Source organism: Mandrillus leucophaeus, unplaced genomic scaffold, assembly GCF_000951045.1.
Source record: "Mandrillus leucophaeus isolate KB7577 unplaced genomic scaffold, Mleu.le_1.0 Scaffold130, whole genome shotgun sequence".
Taxonomy (NCBI): domain Eukaryota; kingdom Metazoa; phylum Chordata; class Mammalia; order Primates; family Cercopithecidae; genus Mandrillus; species Mandrillus leucophaeus.
Window position 1 is genome coordinate 4795549 of NW_012101255.1, and position 21698 is coordinate 4817246.

Consider the following 21698-nt stretch of genomic DNA (forward strand, 5'->3'; position numbering starts at 1 on the left):
GACGAGTTGATGGGTGCAGCACACCAACATGGCACAAGTATACATATGTAACAAACCTGCACGTTATGCACATGTACTCTACAACTTAAAGTATAATAATAATAAATAAATTAAAAAGAAAAGAAAAGAAAAGAAAGTGTTCTTATAATGATTTTTTTTTTTTTTAGGATTAGAATTTTTAAAATCTCAGCAGTAAAATATCATACCTACTATTTTGCTACTTACCAACTCAACATTGTTCTCACCGAGTTTGTAAGCATATGAGTAAGGGTAGATTAACATTTGGGAGTACGAGTGGATTGTCAGATATGCCTTGATGGAAGAGAGGTTGTTGCGGATGAAATCAGCCAGGGCTTTGGTTTCCTTTTCAGACTCTGCAGCAGGTCCACAGTAAGTTTCATCACAGGGGTTTCGAGAGGCTCCAATTTCTGGAAAAACATGTGATGTTAATGGCAAGGATCACCTAATAAGGTTCTTGTGAGGATGTTTTAAACTTTCAAATTAGAAAGTTGTTTCCATAGGAGTCCTAATCAAGGAGGCCTTATAGTTGTCCCTATTATGTATATATTATGTAGTAAAATATCCATTTAATCACAGGATTAGGATGGTATGTTTTTAAGCTAAAGTGGTAAAAAGTTGCACATGGAATCACCAATGTGTCTCCGTGTAGTATCAATATAGTGTAAGAACATTAATAAGCAGGGGACAAACTAATATCCATGAAAACATTTTTAGTATGATCATTCTTAATTGCATTACAATTTTATGTAAATAATGACTTATTTAATGGCTGTCTCCCCCTCTAGACTATACATTCCATGAGTAGTAGGATTATGTCTGGTTTGTTCAGCCTTATATTTTCAGCATCTAGCACAGCTGGGAACACAACAGAGTTCTCAATATGTTTTAGTTAATTGAATTAAATTTTTTTTTTTTGGTGCTTTTAGAAAGTTAGAACTTTAAAATATAAAACTTTGCTTTTTTTTTTTTTAATTTTAGACACTATTGTGTTTTCTTATTTTTCCTGTTATGTTTTTCAATGGATAGATGCAAAATGGTTAGCCAGATACTTACCGCACCAACCAGCATCAAAATTTCTGTTGGGGTCTGTGCCAATGCAGCTAGATCCAGCATGGGTGGAGCGAGTCTTTCTCCAAAATCGGCTCTGAAAGTGGACTATATGGTTAGGACAAATATAACAGAGAGAGGTTGGTTTTAATTTAATCAGCCTCTCTCAGTATTGTTGCATATACCTTGGTCCAGGTGTAGATGTAGCCGTCGATATTGAGCACAGGCAGGATATAAAAGTCTAACTTGTTGAGAAGCTCTGTTATTTGGATCTCACTTCCATAGGTACGAACAGCCTGTATGTGAATTATGAAGAGGAACGTCATGGAAAAATGGAACATATATTGCTGTTAAAATTTACAAAGACTGTTGAATGTTAACTTTGGTAACAAAAGCAGTATTTCCTATTGAGGATGGACAATATTAATATTTAAAAAGCAATCAGCAAATTACTACCAATACTTAATATTTTTATTTATAATTGTTATTTCTAATTCTTCTCTGCTTCCAGGATATTTCTATTGCATCCTTCTTATTTTAACTTTTTACTTTAATGAGAAACTTATTTAATTAATGACTTCTGAAGAACATATATACTCATTTCTTTTCAGATAACAACTACAATAGCTTTTTTAAAAGTTACTAAGGTATAAGTGTAAGACCTAGTTCTGGTAAGAAGTTCTGTGGATAGCTCTGCGTGTTCCTAATAATGTCATTTAGAAATGTATTTCTTTTCTATGAAACCTCCTGTAGATGATCTCACTAGAGGGAATGTCCAATATAACAAGATAATGAGAATGCCTCTCATAATAAGCTCACACTCAGGGATTTTGGGGAGGCTCTCACCAACACCCCAAGCTGCATAGTGATGGGAGTTTCCTTTGTTGTCTTTCTCAAGAAGGGACAATCCTGTTGTCCCTGTTAAGTAATGTAGACATTTATCTATGAATGAGGGACATCATGCCCATTTAATAAGTTCCCTTAGTCATGGTCCCTCTGATCCAGCATCATATTAAACTTAAATTCAACCCTTCCCTAGGCTTGCTTGAATAAACTTTAAAATAGATTAGACTTCTATGTGTGAACAGTTTTTATATACTATTAGTAATTTTTTATATATATATAAATTAATTACAATATTACATGATCAAGCATGTGCTTTTTAGGTTACAGGAGCTATACAATCATGTTCTTTTAATGATCTGCAAATTGGAAAAATAGTAAAATTTCATTCTAAGGTCCAGTTATCCTCTTCTAAAAGGCAGACGGTGAGCTACATAGTGAAGCTAAGTGATGCCAATCTGATACATAATGTCTAGAAACCAAGACTATATAACAAATATATACGGAAGTGCTTCACACAAAAATTATGTTGTATATGATAATATTCTTACACATTTAAAGCACTTCAATGTTTTCAACTTTTAAATTTGAAATAATTTTAGACTTACAGAAGAATTGCAAAAGTAGTTCCCATATACCTGTCATCCAGCTTCCTGAATGTTACCATCTTACATACCCATGGTATAATTTTCAAAGTGAAGAAATTAACAGTGATACAATACTATAAACTAATTTATAGACTTTATTCAGATTTCACAAGTTTATCCACTAATATCCTTTTTCCATTCTCGTTTCCAATCTGGGATCCTACATTGCCTTTATTTGTCTTGTCTCCATTGTCTCCTCTGATCTGTGACAGGTCTTCAGTGTTTTTGTGTTTTATGACTTTAATACTGTTGAAGAGTTCTGGTCAGGTTATTTTGCAGAATGCCCCTTACTTTGAGTTTGTCTAAATTATTTTTCAAAATTAAATTTTGTTTATGATTAAAGGGAGGTCACTTATTTTAAGGAAGAATGCCACATATCACAATGTGATATGTCTTTTCACTGAATAATATCTGAAGGTACATGATATTGATATGTCTTATTTATTACTGGTGATGTCAACCTTGATCACTTGTTAAGGTAGTTCCTTCTGCTAGGTTTATCCACTGTAAGTCTTCCCTTTATAATGAATACATTTTTGGGAGGAGATAACTTTGAGACTGTGCAAATATCCTGTTTCTCCCTAAACTTTTACCCACTAATTTTATATACATCGTGGATTTGCCTGACATGATTATTGCTGTGGTGTTCTAGTGATGATTTTATGTTTTGCTCATTCTTTGTACATATATTAGTTGTAATTCTTCTGCAAGAAGGAGCTGTTCTTTGCCTCTCTTTTATTTATTGAATCGTCTATGCATATCAGTACAGACTTACGCACATTTTAAAACTTGTTTTTAAAAGGCTTATACATATGTCTTGTTACTAGAATGATAAGGCATGAAAAACAGTATCATTTAGAGTAAGGACTACTATGCACTGTTTTCTTTTCTTCTGAAGTATACAATTATTATTAGCCAGGAGATAATGATCCAATTGGTTTAACCACAACCATTAGGTTTTACATGACCAACCACTATGCTAGCTGTTGGACTCTCTACCAAATGCGGGTGAGAAAGTTCAGATGAGTGAAATTCAAATAAATACAATTTTTTTTTTTTTTTTTTTTTTGAGATGAGGTTTCACCATGTTGCGCAGGCTGGTCTCCAATTCCTGGGCCCAAGCAATCCACCTGTCTCGGCCTCCCAAAGTGCTAGGGTTATAGGCATGAGCCACTGCACCTGGCCCATAAATAGAATTTTCTGTTTAAAATCTTGCCTTATAAAGGTCTGTTGCTGGAAGTTAAAACTAGTTTCCAAAATTGGGAACTTGTAATTGTGGATTTTTTTCTGTGTTATTATTCTCTCTAGGTTTTAAGGAATTAATTGAAAATTAAAACATACATTTCTCTTTGCCAAAAACCACTCTACACACTGACCTCTCTTACAAACCACTGGCAAAATGCAGGAGAAATCCACTCTCTGGCATGGAAACCACAGTCTATGAAAATGGCAGGCTTATTTTGTCCAGCTTTGCCAACCTATTGCAAACAAAAGGAAAAGGAAAACCATGATTCATCATAGGACATTCAGGGGTTAACCTCCACTACCCGTCTGGGCTTGAGACTCAACAAGTGAAACCCAACAGCAGCAAGAGCTGGATCCCATGATTAAATTAAATTAAAATATACTAACACAGTATGTTCTCGCTTCTAGACTCACAATGTTTGAGCTGAAAGCTTATATGGCTGTTTATTACTTTTATTAAGCTTGACAAGCTCATATTTTCAGATGATGCTTGATTACCCTGCTTAATTGTACTCATGTGGAGGTTATTTTCAGCTGCTGTTATTAGGTGACATGACCAAGACAACTGGATGAGTAATTAGAAGTAATCATGATTATTGCTAATCTTGCAAGAATTTTTACTACTCTCTCACTTATTCCTTGTCTTTTTATTTCCTTCATTAGAATTACATGACAAAAATGGTGTTAGAAAATGACAGAAACAAATTGTTGATATGCTTTGTAATGTTGTCTGATAGACATGAAGTTTATGAACCTCTTTAGCAAATGGATTTGCAAACGACAGCTGGGAAAGAAGAATTTCATCAAGGTAGATAATCATTTACATTGCTTACAGGAATGTGGTTAAATTTATAGGTCTTCTCTTATTTTATTGCATTTTTCCTTTTGAATAAATCAAAATAATGATTTAAAAATCCACATATGATAAAAGAAGCTGGGGAATCTGGTTCCCTCGGGGTTGTAGGCAGGAAAGAGTTATAACAATGTTTGGGATAAGCATGTCTGTGAAACAGATGTTCATATGTTAGAATTCATTGATTTAAAGCCCTCAGACATGGCAAGGTCATGGTTAAAAATGATTACCTTGAGGAGGTAAATATCACGTCCCTCAAATGTGGTTCCGATAACACTGCGAGAGATGAGGGCTGGATTCTCAGTGGCGACTTGTTGAGTCCAAGCCTCTATCTACCAAATGGAATCATTTGTAGATCAGTGTGGCATTCTTGGTTCAATTCCCAAAGTAATATCTGTCTAAATCATGTGCACATCATACCGTTTCCCACTTGTTGTACTTCACATAACTGTGTCCTGTTGCACGAACCCGGCTATCAAACTGAGCCTCCACCACATTTCTCAGGTTGCTTATCAGTACCCTGCAACGAACCAAAGTGGGTGTTCCTATGAACATAAGTGTATTTTTCCCCAGTGAACACACATAAAGCCCCAGAGCCGCTGCTTTAGCAGATGGCACAGTGCACTCTCCATAAATTCTCATGTCGTCCTCTGGTTCTTCCTGATGACCTTCAGCTGCTCCAGGGAGATTCTGTTACTGATCGTAAAGGGTGAGTAAGTCACGAAGAAGGATACTGGAGAGTGCAAGCAAAATAGGATCTTCCTCAGCCCAAACCTCAGGTATTTGACAATCTGTGAACCTTAAACTTGGAAAATGGTTGCCCCTGGTACCTGGGACATTTTGGGTCAGGGCCTTGGGTTTCCACACAACAGTATGTACTCGAAGCCTATCTATGGTCTTTCTTCCTCAGGACTTTTCTGAATTTAGAACTATAAGTCTTGTGTTCCAGAGAGCTACTCAATTCTGGGTAAATGGGAGGAGTTGTCACTTCGGAACTGTCTCTAGGTTCTGAGAAAAATATCTTGTCCGGAAATTCAGAAATATTAACAAGCTGAAGATTTACTAGGTAAAAGAAGAATGGGTTTAAAGAACTAGTTTCTATTTGCTTGTCTTTTGGGTGGTCTAAGTAATCTAATAATGGCTCTGTAGCAAGGTAATATGAAAAGTGGTAACAGAAACCTTTGAGGCCTACCTGTTTAGATAAATGAATTGTTCAGGTGATAGTTTCCATTATGAGGCCAGTCTGAAGATGTGTGTGTGTGTGTGACTTCACTTCCCTTTCTACTTTGAGTGAAAAGTACGCTTGGAAGAGAGAAAAGTTTATGATCGTTAGTATCCTTGATCACAGTACTGTGAATATTACAGACAGAGGCCACTTTGCAGAAATTTCTATTATCCAGTTAAACCTTGAAATGATTTTATCTGACATACAGAGAATTGCAGACACACATCAAAAGTCTGCTTCTCCTCTGGCTGCCCCAAGGACATTCTGATGAAGTATGTCAGGGACATCCTCTGAACCTTCCTCCTGGTCACTCCTTCAACTGGTGAACTTGGGTATGAACTTGCGTCTGTTTTTGGAAAGTGTAATAAATTAATACTAAACGGGATCTGTTTCCTAGCAAAAGACAAACACTTTCTTAAGGTCTTAACTGTCTTAAGGTAGTAATTAAAAAGGAAAAAAATGCAGATTTTAGAAGTTATTCCATGGAAAATCATTTTCTATTGAACAGCTGCCAATGCTTTGTGAGTGTATTAGTTTTCTATGGCTGCTGTCAGTTGCCACAGACTTAGTGGTTTGAAATATATAAAATTTATTATTTTATACTTCTGTAGGTTAGAATTCCAACATAAGTCTCACTGGGATAAAAATGAGGTGTGGCTAGAAAAGAGGTATCAAGAGGGAAGCTCTAGGGGAGAATCTAATTCTTTGCCCTTTCTTGTTCTGAGAGGTCACCTGCATTCCTTGGCCATACCCTTTTCTCCACTTTCAAGGCTCCAACAGCAGATAAAGTCCTCACGTCCAATCACTGTGACCTCTTCTCCCTCTCTCTTTCACTTTAAAGATCCGTGATTACAGTGGACCTATAGGACAATCCAGAATAATCTCCCTATTTTAACATCAGCTGATTAGGAACCTTAATTCCATCTATAACCTTAATTCCTCTTTGTGATAAACATGACATATTCAGATGTTCTGGGGATTAGGATATAGAGTTTTTTGGGGAACGTCAGTCAGTCTGCTATAGTTAGGAACAGTGATTTTAGTCAGCACTATATTCACTACCCCAATTATATTCACTACCCCAATTGAATTGTTAAGGAATAGGGTGGAAGTAGAAGGAATCATGAATAAGGAATCAAAAGATCAAGGTCATAGTTTTGCCCAACTCATAAATTGGCTTTAGAAAAGTCATCTGATCCCTGGACCTTAATGTCATAAGTTTTAGAATGGGGTCATTTAAGTAGTAAATATTCAACATCCTTTTCAATTCCAAAATGCTGTGGCTTGATTCCAATCCATAAGCCTTAGTCATTTACATACATGTCTTCCAAGTTTATGAAAAAAATAAAAATTTGCCAGTTACCACTGTCATAACTCAGGAAAACGTGGAGGAAAAACTAAAAAATAGATAGTTCAGGAAAATGATATTCAAGGATAACAAAAAACTAAAAACAGACTAAACAAACCAAAACAAAGCAAGCCAAGCAAGACAAAAACCTGGAAACAATGACAACAAAAAATCAACCGACAGAAACTGCTAAGAAGACAATTATGTCTCGATATCATAATGTGAAAGAACAAATCTTACCTAGTAAGGATGAGCTTCTCGGAATGAAAAAAAAAAAAAAAATCCAAGAGGAACCAGAAAATGACATCCTCTTTCATTTCAAAGCTTCCAGACATATTGCTATCCTCTTACCTGTACCCAACCCTTTAGTTCAAATTATTTATTTATTTATTTATTTATTTATTTATTTATTTATTTATTTATTTTTGAGATGGAGTCTCGTTCTGTCGCCCAGGCTGGCATGCAGTGGTGCAATCACGGCTCACTGCAAGCTCCGCTTCCCAAGTTCACGCCATTCTCTTGCCTCAGCCTCCCAAGTAGCTGAGACTACAGGCACCCGCCACCGCACCTGGCTAATTTGTTGTATTTTTAGTAGAGACGGGGTTTCACTGTGTTAGCCAGGATGGTCTTGATCTCCTGACCTCATGATCCACCTGCCTCGGCCTCCGAAGGTGCTGGGATTACAGGCGTGAGCCACCGCGACCGGCTGAGTTTAAATTATTTAGGAGGATCAGTGACTGTGTGGGGGCTGGCATTTCGTTTGGTACTAAGAGACATTCTGTTAGAGTTATTACTACGTTAAATATTAAACATTTTCATCAATATCCAGGACAAAGAAGCATAAAAAACCAGTTAGTTAAATTGAAGATGACACCCAAGAGTAAAAATATCCTCTAGTAACTTGCAAAAGAGCATCAGAGTGCGGTTGAAATGTGGTGCTGACTTTTGCTTGAAGGTGGGGGACTGACCTCAAATAATCCTTCCCAGTCCTGTGGTTATTTGATTTTATTAGATTTAGGACAAAGTACTACTTTAGCTATATTACAAAATATTATTACTAAATAATGAGCTTCCATTCTAGAAGATTAAAACAATGCCTCACAGCTCCAAAATAGAGAAGCATGTATAGTGTTTTATACTTTTATATGCTCGTTTTATAGTGCCATCCAACTTCTCCTTTTTTTTTTTCTTTTTTTAAACACGCAAGCAAATTAGATAACTGGGACTCCCAAAAAAGCAAGGAATGCAATGTCTGAGAAGTAAAGAAAGACATGACTCAGTTTTATCCCCCTTTCAGATGTCTGGAAAATGGAATATTTGATCAGTACCTGGATTTTGTGCCCACTGCTATTAAAGGACATTACTACGTGCCTATTGCTATCCTAGGACACCTTCCTGTATACCTCTGAAATATGCAGAAAAATGCTGATATATGTTTGAGCAACAGTCAGTCTCCCTGGATCAAGTAGGGCAAAGGCAATCTTTCTACAGTCTGTAGCAAGGAATTCCATGGAGGGCAGGCCACCTAAAGGTTCTGTCAACTTAGCTTCATAACCATAAGTTGGAAATTTACACTATCTGATTTCTAGTCTTTCTGTTACTAAGGGTGAAACTTTGGCATTTAAAACTACAGTTATCTTTCTTTTGCACACATTTTGATTTTTTTCCTATGATAATTTAGGATCTGATTAAAGCTGCCAAATAATACAGGTCTTGGTGAAGAGGGTTGGAAACACCGAAAAAATCTGAGAAGTTATTTTGGTAGAACTTGTGTGCAGCGGATGGTTCTTGTTATATACAAACACTACTGCAAATTTTTGCCAGCAGGAAATCGTCTAAATACAAGTTAGTTACCATATGAGGTAATAATGGGATGCACAGGGATTGTTTGCAACCCCAGCAAGGATATTGCTGGTATGCTTCTCCAGGATTTCCAGGGACTTATTATTATTTAATATTTCAAAAATTATATGCTACAAATGTGCTAAGCAGTGAACAGAGAAGCAAAAATTAACAAGCTCTTAGCCCTCAGGGGATGTCCTATGTTCTAGATGAGACAGCATTCATACACAATTCCCAAAAAGTTCACCACTAAAAAGGAAAGGGAATTTTCTATCCGATTATAAATAGAGATTGAAATTCTATCAGAAACCATTTTACTGTTTTGTGATAAGGGTAGAATTAAGACATCATTCAGGTAGCTAGAGTTAATCTATGGTCACTGATCTTTGTTTTTCTTAAAGAATTACAAAAAAACTGATCTTTTTGAATGCTTCTGAAGGCTCCAAGGACTAGAATTTTAGATGTCCTTTTCAGTATAATAAAAAGAGCAAAATGTTATAGACATGAATCTTAATCACATTTTGAGACTTACTAGATTATACCTGTGTTGTAAAAAGACAGTCAATTCTTAAGGTCACATTTTGACACTTCCCTCAGGCAGAAAGCACATAACTAAGCTTTGTGAGGCATGATAATGGGGTTAAACATAGCAGTTTCTGTAGACTCTTAAAAAATGTATAATCTCCCTCTTTGTACAACAGTAAACCATAGTAGCATTCTCAGCAATATAATACCAGTTGTAATTTATTTATGTATTGTTTTGTTTTATTTTTACAACAGCCCTTTGAAAGAGGCATTATGTCTTCATTTTATGGATAAGAAAGCTGAAGCTCAGAAAGGTTGAGCAAATTACCCACAACCACACAGCAATGTGCAAAGCCAGGATTAGAATCTGGTCTGTTTTTTCCCCAAAGCCTTTACTTGTTGCACTATGCTACACCACTTCTCCTAATGGAGGTGCAGATTTTATAGGTGACAATTCTGACATCTTCACCGGCACAGATACTATTCTTTTACATTTTTACGACGTGAAAAACAAGACAAATTTCTGTTAAAATTATATAGGTTACATTTTTCCAAAACATAATGAAGACTTGAGTTTGTGATGGGGGATTGCTGGATAAACATTCGAATGTTCAGGACCAGAGCCCAAGACTTTGTCTTTGTTCCTGCCTAATCCACCCACTGGAAGAGGACCTCTGCTTTGTACTAGAGACCTTGTTTCTTCCTTCCCTCTTATGCAAATGTCCTGGGTTAGCATGGTCTCTTGCGCTTCTAAGCCCTAGCATATGGTCTGTTCTCTGCCTAAAGTATGGTTTTTTCCTCGTCTTTGTCTGGCTAATCAACTCCTACTCATCTTTCAGTTCTCAGCTGAAGAATCATTTCCTAGGACAGCCCTCCCTGACCCCTAGACTTGGTCTATTGTTCTGAACTCCAGCTCTTTACTCTTCTTACCATCTATTAAATACTACTGTAATTCCTTATTTAAAGTCTGTTTTCCCCTAAAGGATGTGAGGCCATATCTGTCCTTATTGGAACTTGATACATGTAGACATTCAATATTGATTTGTTGGATCAGCAAATGGACAATTGCCTTTACTTAGGAAGACATTCTTGTCATGAAAGACCTAGATGAACCAAAGTGGTATTCAGTGAGGGAGACAGGATCAGCTTAGCCAACTACTCTAGTCTTTTCTTTGCATCTTTCTTTCCATGCCTTCTCCTACCATTAGACATAGTGGTGGGACTTTAGAGAAAAAAGGACAGAAGGGTCATTCAGACTGACTCTATACTTATCCTTATGCTAAAAATGCATAAATAGCCCTCATAGCTCACAATAGGTCTGGCTAATACCCTGGAAAGAAGAGCTGATAAGATTTGGGGTTAAAACTATGCCTGGCTGAGAATAGAGTATCCATTGGTTAGGCCTGTACTCTATACATTGCTTGTAAAATGGACCAAGTCAGATATCTGGCAGAAGACTTGGGATTCAAGAATAAAAACCATTTTCATTAGAGCAATAGCTAAACACAAAATCCATCAGAACTGAAGTCTTAAGACTTGGAATCCAGGGCCAGCTCTGCTGTTACCTATTTGTGGGGTCCTGGGGAAGGCATGGTCTTGGTCTCATTTCTACCCTCCCAGAGTTATTCAAAGGCTCAGATGAAAGCATGCATGGGAGAGAATTTTAATATTTATAAAACATAAACTTACTCGTGTTGTAGTTCATTCTGCTTTAGAACATTCTCCACAGTGACAATATCTTCTGCTTTAACACGGAAGTCAACTGTACTGTGAGGTTTGATTTGTGTGACAGAATCTGGCTTCCAGAAGTCAATCTGAATAAAGGGCAAGATAAACTATATTGGATACCTATAAGTCAATGGGTGAATGATCATTTGTGAGCATGTTATTGCTCTACTCAATTGAGTTATTTTCAAAATCAAATCATCCATGAAATTTGTTGAAAATATTTCCTTTGAGTGAACAAGGGTTGGAACCAAGCAGTTAGATGTTGATAAAACTGTTTACAAATACATATATAACCTTGATTGATTATCAATGAACATGAAAAAACATATAATCATTTCCCATAATGCTAGTTAGTTGTATTCTGTAACTGTTCTTTTCTATTTATTGATTTTCTGGATCACTAGCTTATTGGGGTAGTAGTGTTGTGGTAATGAATCTATGTGTTAGATGAATGATGAATTAACTAGAACTACAAAATTTAATGGAGAAATATAAAGCTATTTTACTTTTTAATGGAGTGACGCGTTTTTCTTGGAACTCAATTCTGTGCAAGTCACAGTAATATGCGGAACCAGGAGCATCCCTGACCTCTGGTGGATACATCAGGAAGAAAAATGATATCTTTTCACAATGGGTATATTGGCACTGTGGCTGGAAACAAATTGCTCTTGGGGATCCAGTCATGTACCGACATTTTCATTTATTTTGTTACTCATCAACTATTGTTGAGAACCTACGATATGCTAGGCTCTGTGTCTGAGACTAGGAATACATCAGTGGGCAAATCAAACATGGCCTTTGTCTTTATAGGGGAGACGTTAGAGAATATGAAGCCCCAAACAGCATTTTTTTAAAAATCTGTGGATGTGTGGTTTTAAGTATCACTTTTCAGTGGAAAATTATTAACTAAAACATACTGCGTCTTGTAGGTGTCTGTTTTTCTCTTCCTTGCTTGTGCTAAGTGGAAGCCTAGAAGTCTGAGGTCAGCCTGACATTGGGTCTTTCTTTGTCCCTGTGTCTCAGCCAATCTCTGTTCAGATGTTTGCACATTGCTTTGGGGCTAGAAATGTGTCTGATGGTGATATTTAGGACCACTGCTTGGAAACTTGGAAGGGAGTCTGCGCAGACTTAGAGGCTGTGCAGCAGAAACTGATGAGGTAATACTATAAGACATCTCAGTTTCAGATACACTTGTGGGGCTCCCAGTAACCTATATTCTGTCCTGGCAAGCTTCAAACCACTGTAGATATCTAGAGGTGGTGAGTCATGAAGCAGGCCCATAAGGAATGTCAGGGCCATGGGAGGCAGGGATACTGGCATTCCAGAAGAAAAAAGCATGAGGTGAGGTGAGTGTCACAAAGGGATTGAAAGGAGAGAGTATCAATGTTTGGATAAGGATTGGCTGTAGAAGGTGACCTAGCGAGTCAAGGATGAGAGGGTTCAATGAAGTGTGGAAGTATAAAGACATGCTAAGAATAGGACAGAGAAAGCAAGGGAATGGTGACAACTTCTAGTTAGCCAACATTGTGGAGAGAAGGGCAATGAAGATAAGCACATTATAAGAGAAAGTGTATTTTTGAAACTTAGCTCTGAATTTTGTTCCTAATAAACACCTGTCATTCTATGGTGTGGTGGGAGAGGGAGGGATGTCTTTATTATAGACGACAAGGTTGAGAATTGGCAAAACACATAAAGTCCTCCACGTATCTGTAGCTGACCTGACAGTGTCCCGCTGGTACATAATTGCAGGGACCTTTTAGTGTGCTCCGTGTACTCCCGTTGCTAAGATCTGCTCTCTGTGCCTGAGGGTTCTTTCCTATAGAACTGGGAAAAGTCAAATTCTCAGCTCCAGGTAGACAGGAGGTACCAAGGAAATTACTCTTTGTGGTTCAACCAATAATCCTGAAAAGCGAATGTTGAACTACTCCAACTCCTTCACCTCTTAGGTGGGATAATTCTGAAGTGTGTTGTTTGTACACATTCCTAGCGTTTCCCTGTGCGTTTACCTCCAGTTGTCCTCTGGTAGCTGGCTTAACACCGTTTCCTTTGTTGGCTGGATTTACTTCTATGTAGCACTCCCCACTTCTTTACCAGGGCTCCCTGCGCTTCCCAGACAAAATTCTTTCCCTTGTATCTTTGTCTCGGGGTCTACTTTGGAAGAGCCTATATTAAGATGCCAGCTTTCCACTCAAAGTATCAAATGCCTGCATGATGTTCTCGGTGGTGGTTCTAGCAGAACCTTGTGTATATCTAGTGCCGCTTCAGAACAGCCTAATTGATTATAAATGGTTTTCTTTCTAATATCAAACTGAAAATTGCCATCTGTATCCTCCTAAGCTCTTACCCATTGGTCCTAGCTCTGCCAAGTATTAGAAGAGTAGATGTATATATGTAGAGAAAGTGTTACTTTTAAGATTACGGTATGAGCATTACGGATTCTTTAAGAAGGGGCAAATAAATCTCATAAATATGTTTGACAGAAACTTACAGACCTAACCTGAGGTTGCTTAAAAATTTCAGTTTGATATGGAGAAAACTAGTTAGCAAATCTGTCAACATAGAACTCTCTGGAGTGCCGCGTGTGTGACACAGACCTCCTATACTGGAGTTAGTCTCTGGTACTTCCTAGGAGAAACATGGTTGGAAATCAGGAGCGATGCTATAGTCTCACAGCTGTTTACCTTTTCACCAAATATGAATGCAGGTATTAAAGTCAAAGTAATAACATAAGGTGATAAATTTCAGAAATTACTAAGACCTTGTGAATGAGATGTATGTCTGAAATATAAACATGGAGTAAAATATAGGATGTAGATGTAGGGAATTAAACTATACATTATGAAGTTAGAAAACTGAAGTTATAAAATTATAAATGTGACAAAGAACCATACAGAACATTTATTGGATGATTAAGAGATATCTTTAAATGATAGCATTATATTAATTTAATCAGTCGGCTGCCTAACAACTAAAGAATCCTTCCTAAAATATCTCGGAAAGCTAGCCCAAAAGCAAGATAAAGTAGCATGCCAACCTGAAATTTTTCTGGGAATAAGATTGGCCAATAAAAATATAAATATTGGTGTTGGGGATCTTTGTTTCTTCAGAAATTTGCATGAATTTGTTTCTTCATGTTGCATTTGACTGTAAGTCAAACATCTGATAGGCTTTTCATTTATCTTGGTGAAATTTTCCTTTTTTGTTGGAAAAGAAAGCAACTTCTACTCAAGGCCCAATTCCAGACAGCAGGGAGGAACTTACCGGTACAGTAGGAATGACAAGAACATTGGAAGACAGTAACCATGTTACTCTAGGTATAGAGAAAAATGCACCTTAAATTTGAGAAACACAGACTTCAAGACAGTCCAGAGAAAAGTGAATAGGTTTTATAGTGAATGCCTCCAATAAAGGAAAAAGTACAACCCTGATTGTGAGGAGATAAAATAAAATCCTTACTATTCAATTATAGATGAGAAAAGAGGGGCTACTGGAGTACAGTGTGGTTACAAATCTGTCCAATATATTCAGCATTTAAAAGGACATGTTCAAAAGCTGAGAGGAAGGACACATGGCCAAGGATGAATACAAAGACTGGATGCCCTTGTAATGATCTTATCAGGAAGGCTACAGACCAGAATATGCTGTTCCCATAATTGCTAAGGAGAATAAAAATCTCATTTCAATCATGTTGAAAATAAAAGAATAAAGAAGAAATATGTTGGGTCCAACTGCTTGGAGCTAAAGCATGATGTCTGCAGCCAGAGGAAAGAAAGAAGCCCTATTTAACTCTTTTTTGGCTTCTGTGTTTTTCAAGAGAGAGTTACACTATCCCTTGTTTATTCGATTACTACTGAGAGATGAAATTACCACAAGGATAAGTAAAGAGTTTTTCATGTTATGATTTAAGCAGAAATACCTTCTTTGGAAAGAGAACATTGAGGCCCAAGGTAGATGAGGACATAGGTGATTGATTATACCAGCCATATAAATTGTATTCAAAATTTCAGACCTAATGATAGTAATAGCAGCAAACACATGTAGTTCTTACTATTTAAGTTCTAAGTGCTTTACCTATATTAATTCATTTACATCTCACAACAATCCCCTACATAAAATAGTATTATCGTCTTCATTTTACAAATGAGGAAGTTGAGACCCAGAGAGGTGTCCAAGTTTGACTAACAAGTAGTAGGGCTAGGAACTGAACCCAGGCAGTCTGAGTCCAGACTCTCTGCTCTTGACCACTATGAAATGCTGAATTTTAGATAATTAAAAAAAAAAAATACTGCAGATGTGATTGCAGAACTTTCTCAGCAATCTTGGAAGAATCAGAGCTTGAAGGGCTCACTGGGGAGTAGAGGGAGCAAGTTTTAGATTTTATAGACAAGAAAACAGGTGAAGCCCAGAAGCAGGAGCTGCTGGGGCCTGGCATGGATTCTGGCAAAGCTGCAGAGTAAACTGGAAGCAGATGGATTGTGAATGCTGAGAAAAGGAAGCTGTGGTCTCTGGGAGTCAGTATAGTTTAAAGCAAGAATAAGTCAGGCCCAATTAACTTCACCTTATTTTTGGATGACAGCACTAACTTGGTAGAATGTTGAATGCTGATCTTAGTAAAGTATTTGATGAAGTCTCTGCATTGATATCTTTCTTTATAAACCAGAAAGCGTCAGGCAGAGTTACCCCTAGGTAACACCCCACTAGCTTGGGTAGTTGAGTAAACTCATGCAAGGAGACTAGGTTAACGAATCACTTCAGTGCTTAACATTATGTCTGGTACATTGGAGATTCATGATAAATGTGTACTGAATGAGTGAAACATGAAGAAGGCCTCTAATTCAGTGACTCCTGACCTACTTAATATTTTCTTTTATCAGTGACAAGGATAAAAGTTGAACAGGCATGATTATCAAACTCGCTGGAGATACAAAGTTAGGGGGAAGAATTATTGCCCTGGATGACTGAATTAGTCTCCTAAAAGATCTCAACATGCTGAAAACAGCTATCAAGATAAATCTTAAAAGTGTAAATCTAAAATGCTACATATAGGTGAAAAAAGTCAATTAGGTAAGCACAGAAGGAGGGATACCCTGTTCGAGGGTGATTCATGTGAGGAAAAAAAATTTACCTAATGGTTTTGATTGAACACAGGTTTAATATAAGCTTATAGTGTTCTATGACTGCCCAAGATGCTAAAAGGAATCTTAGGCACCATTACTAAATGTCTGCTTTACAAATGAAGGCAAGCAACGGCCCTGTAGTATGTATTAATCAGAGCACACCTGGAGGTCCATTGTCAATTCTGGTAACTACATTTAAAAAAAGAAATGTAGACAGAAAGACTGAGCTGTATCTAGAGGTGAGCAGAATGATCAAGAGTCTGTAAACCAGTTTTAAGAAAAATTACAGAAAGCCTGAAAAAGATAAATCTTAGAGGTAACATGATATTTGACTCAGCTAAGCCCAACAGGTCAAAGTTAGAGAAAGAAGTTTTCAGCTCAGAATAAGGAAGCAAACAGTTGGAATGATTTGCAAGGCAAGTGGGCTATTCCAAAAAGTAGTAAACGAACTATTCCCGGAATTACTCAAACAGGTTTTACCAGGGGTAGCAACTGCGGATGCTGTTTCCCAGAAGGAAATTCTGGATTTGAGTGAATCGCCAGAATAGATGAGTTTATATTTCTTTCAATTCTGAACTTCTGAGCCTGTGATTATGACACTATCCACCTTCTTCTTCCTTCCTCTAGGCCTTAAAAGCTACAGAATGACTATACATGTGTGTGTGTGTGTGTGTGTGTGTGTGTGTGTGTGTGTGTGTGTATAAGCTAGCAGATTATTTTAGTTTATATATTTATGAAAAAATGGCATTGGCCCAAGTGGAACTACTGTATTTGTGGTCGGCAATAGCTTCCTGCTACATTATATATACAGTTTAAAATGTCAGTTCTCACCTCATATATGGTGGATAAAAAAAAAAATAGCACAGAGATGTCAGTTTTTTGAAAGCAAAAGAGAAGTATGAAAATCACTCATGGCTTTTTACCTTCTTTTCCCCCCTTATGTCATATCATTAGGGGGACCTGAATCAAGGTCATGCAAACCCAAGCTGTTTGATTTGGAATGAAAGAAAATCAAAGAGGACAGATGATACATGGGATGTGGAAATGAATTTGAAGTTGGACAAAAGCCCAGTTTTTCAGTAATATCCAGGTTGATCATTTTTCTCTTTTGCCTTAGAAGGAAAGTGACTGCACATTAGATGTTCTGTGACCTTCGTGACAGTTCCAACTCATCCAGTTGTCACTTTGTCAGCTCTTTTAAAAGTTACCATGGATTTATAATGCTACAGGGCTTATGGCAATCTAATTTAGGCAGAAATAGAAGACATTATGGCATTAAATGTTTTCCAAGATATTATTTCTTGCTACCAAAAGTGCTATAGTTAATATTTCATGTTATTTTTTTCCCATTGTTGGAATCACAGTGCGATCTAAGATTTTAAATTACATGTGAAGCAAATCAAAATTGTTACTTACCTGGGTGGTGCTGGCCAAATTGCGGATTACGTTAATGTGATTTTCATCTTCAACATTAACACGGAACACCTTCTCGCTGAATAGTGAGATAGTAGAAGCACAGAAAATTTAAGTTGAGTGATGTGTCCAAATCTTGGGGCTAGCAAGGAAGAAGGACTTGCTCATTAAAGATGGCTTACTTACCCTTCAAAGTGCTCACCACCATGATGAGCAGAAGCCAGGGCCACAGTTGCCAGAACCAAGAGCGCCAACATTGTGTCTGACTAGGCCTCGTGGGTAGGTCTCATCTGCTTTTATAATCCAGAGTGTTCTTTGCTTTCTTCTCCTGATTGCAAACAGGTGCTACCATATCTTGATTAATAGTTTTCCTGGCATTGTTGCCTTGGTAGCTGTGTAAAGTCTGAGAGAGTATCTCTCTCAACACCTGTGGAAATAGAGTAAACACTCTCAAATTCAACTTATTTAATTTGGATATCAGAACTTGAATAGCCTGGGAGTAAATTAGATTTAAATAAAATCTATTTTGTATTTTTTTCCATTTTGAATTGAGAATTACATACAATAAATTCTGCAGATTTTTGTGTAAAGTTTGATGAATTTTGGCAAATGTATAAACCCATGTAATAAACATCTCAAACAAGATATAGAACATTTTCATCACCCTAACAAATTCCCTTGTGCACTTTTCCAGTCTATTTCTGTACTCCTCTAAGGCAAATGTTACTCTGATTTCTAGCTTTATACATTAATTTTGCCTGTATTAAACTTAATGTAAATGAGATTATACTATATATATTCCTTTGTTTCTGGCTTCTATCATTCAAGATAATGTTTTTGAGATTTATCAGTATTTTTGTTTGTATTACCATTATTACTGATAATATTATTTTTGAGACAGAGTCTCGCTCTGTCGCCCAGGTGGGAGTGCAGTGGCGTGTGATCTCAGCTCACTGCAACCTCTACCTCCTGGGTTCAAGTGATTCTTGTGCCTCAGACTCCCGAGTAGCTAGGATTACTGGAATGCACCACCATGCTTGGCTAATTTTTGTATTTTTAGTAGAGACACAGTTTCCCTCTGTTGGTGAGGTTGGCCTTGAACTCCTGGCATCAAGTGGTCTGCCTGCCTCAGCCTCCCAGAGTGCTGGGATTACAGGCATGAGCCACTGTGCTTGGCTTTGTTGGCATTATTGGTTTATTACTTTTTATTAATAAGTGATATTCCATTGTATGGATATGTCATAATTTGTTTAGCTGTTTTACTGTTGAGATATTTGTGTTGTTTCCAATTTTGTGTTATTATTAATAAGGCTGCAATAAATATTTTTGTACAAGTTCTTTACTTGGCATATGTTTTCATTTAAGGGGGGTGAACATGTAAGTGGAATTGTTAAGCAATAGTGTAAATCTAGGTTTAACACAATAAGATTCTGCTAAACATTTTTTCCATCGTGGTTTGTACCATTTTAAGCTTCCATCAGTATCTAGTCGCTTTGTGTTCTCTCCAACACCTTGTTATTTTTAGTATTTAATTTTGGTATTTCTAATGAGTATAAAGTGGTATCTAATTCTAATTTTAACTTGTATTTCCCTGATGATTGGTAGTGGTGAACATCTTTTCATGTGTTTATTGATCATTTGCAAATCTTCTTTTGTGAAGCATCTATTGAAGTCTTTTGCCTTTTTAAAGAAATTGGTTGTGCTTTAATTCTTGTGTTGTAGCTGTTCTTTATATAGTATGGATACAAGTCCTGTGTTAGAAATATGTGTTCCAAATATTTTTCCCGGTATGTGGCTTGCATTTTTATTTTCTCAATGTTATCTTTTGATGAACAGATGTTTTTAATCTTGATAAAGTTTGTTTACCAACATTTTTATTTTATAATTAATGCCTTTACATTTTTTCAAAGGAATTTTTGCCTATCTCAAGGTTTCAAACACATTCACCTATTTTTTCTTATAAGAGATTTGTAGTTTGGGGTCTTTATGTAAGATATGAGTCTTTAGTGTAAGATATGAATCATTCATTTTTAAAATATGGATATTCAGTAGATCCACTATTATTTGTTGAAAAGGTTTTTCTCACATGTTCTAGCACTTTCTCTATGGATCTCAATGTATGGTAATGGCTCTTTAACCTTTATAAAAACTTGTTTATCATGAGAAGCAAGGAGACAAACCAAAATTAGGGACATCCTCCACAAAAACTGACTTTTACCCTCTAGAAATGTCAATATTATGAAAGATAAAGGCTGAGATACTAGTCCAGATTAAAGAAGACTAAAGAGACATCCTAGATTGGATCCTAAGTTATACACACACACAAAATGTACTAAACACCATGTTAGCCCTGGGAGGCATTAAGGTGAGCCCCAATTCACTGACCAGGGTTGTTATGGATGGTAGAATTACCCTAGACTTCCTCCTTGCAGGCCATGGTAGGGTTTGTGCAATAGTTAATATTGTTAACAATAGTTAACCATCAATGTCTGCCTTAGAAAGACAGGCAGCTGTTTCCTTAAGTTTCAGTATTGACTGTTCCATTTCACCTGAGGCAATAATCTGCGTACAACATTTTTTTTTTAAAGTTAAAGAGCCATTACCATACTTTGAGATCCATAGAGAAAGTGCTAGAACAAGTGAGAGTTGGTCAGGCACTAGACAACTGCATGCCTCACTGGGGAAAAATAACCAAACATAGGCAAAGGAGATCCTCAGAAGCCAAGAGACAAAATGTCATCATATGCATTCTTTGTGCAAATTTGCCAGGAGGAGCACCCAGATGCTTCAGTCAATTTCTCAGAGTTTTCTAAGAAGTACTCAGAGAAATGGAAGACCCTCTCTACTAAAGAGAAAGGAAAATTTGAATACATGGCAATGGCAGACAGAGCCTTCGTGAAAAGGAAATGAAAACCTATATCCCTCCTAAAAGGGGGAAAATAAGTTCAAGGATCCTAATGCACCCAAGAGGCCACCTTCAGCCTTTTTCCTGTTCTGTTCTGAGTATTGCCCCCAAATCAAAGCAGAACATCTCAGCCTATCCATCAGCAATGTTGTAAAGAAACTGGGAGAGATAGGAAATAACACTGCTGCAGATGACAAGCAGCCTTACAAAAAAAAAGGCTGTGAAGCTGAAAGAATAATATGAAAAGGATATTGTTGCACAGTGAGCTAAGGAAAGCCTGATGTAGCAAAAAAGGGAGTCATTAACTCTGAAAAAAGCAAGAAAAAGAAGGAGGAGGAAGACGAGGAAGATGAAAAGGATGAGGAGGAGAAAGATGAAAAAATGAAGATGAAGAAGATAATGATAAGTTGGCTCTAGTACAAGTTGTTCCCCTTGTCTATAAAGCATTTAAATCCCCTGTAAACCCTCATTCCTTTGAAAGAAAAAAATGAAAGGTAAGCCTGCCTAAGATATGTTTTTAAACTATTTATACTATCTTTTTCTGTATGGTTAGCACACTACTAAATATATCTTCTGATTGTTCTGTCCTGGTGGCATTTTCAATAGACACTAACGTTGCCTGCTACAGTACTGGGGTTGTAAATGGGCGTGGAAATTTAAAGTAGGTTCTTGTCATTGCACAGTTCAAATTAGTTATATATGAGGATGGTAGTGTTTTCATCTTCAGTTGTCTCTGATGCAGTTTATATAAAATAATCATTGTTCAGTTAACTGAATACCATGCTGTAATTGCAAAAAAAAAAAAAAAAAAGTCACAGCTGTTTTGTTGATGTTCTCAATGCTTCGATGAAAGTGTTTTTATTAAACAAATTAAAGCCCAATTACATAACCTTCTGGATATGAAGGATATAAATGGTCTATATATTGATACTCTATCAA

General features: G+C 36.8%; 1 protein-coding gene and 1 pseudogene across 1 annotated transcript in view; one reads left to right on the forward strand and one right to left on the reverse strand.

Moving 5' to 3' along the window:
* The window catches only part of CPB1 (carboxypeptidase B1 (tissue)), a 70245-nt gene that overhangs the window by 15868 nt on the left and 32679 nt on the right, over positions 1-21698 (reverse strand). The window contains exons 2-10 of the mRNA XM_011972798.1: positions 18041-18281; positions 17858-17933; positions 11286-11410; positions 5077-5176; positions 4887-4988; positions 3935-4036; positions 1254-1364; positions 1075-1165; positions 226-428 (exon numbers count right to left, since the gene is read on the reverse strand). Coding sequence (XP_011828188.1) covers positions 226-428; positions 1075-1165; positions 1254-1364; positions 3935-4036; positions 4887-4988; positions 5077-5176; positions 11286-11410; positions 17858-17933; positions 18041-18111 — 981 coding nt within the window. The 5' untranslated portion in view covers positions 18112-18281. The remainder of the gene's footprint in view (positions 1-225; positions 429-1074; positions 1166-1253; positions 1365-3934; positions 4037-4886; positions 4989-5076; positions 5177-11285; positions 11411-17857; positions 17934-18040; positions 18282-21698) is intronic.
* Positions 19970-21250, forward strand: LOC105534135 (annotated as a pseudogene).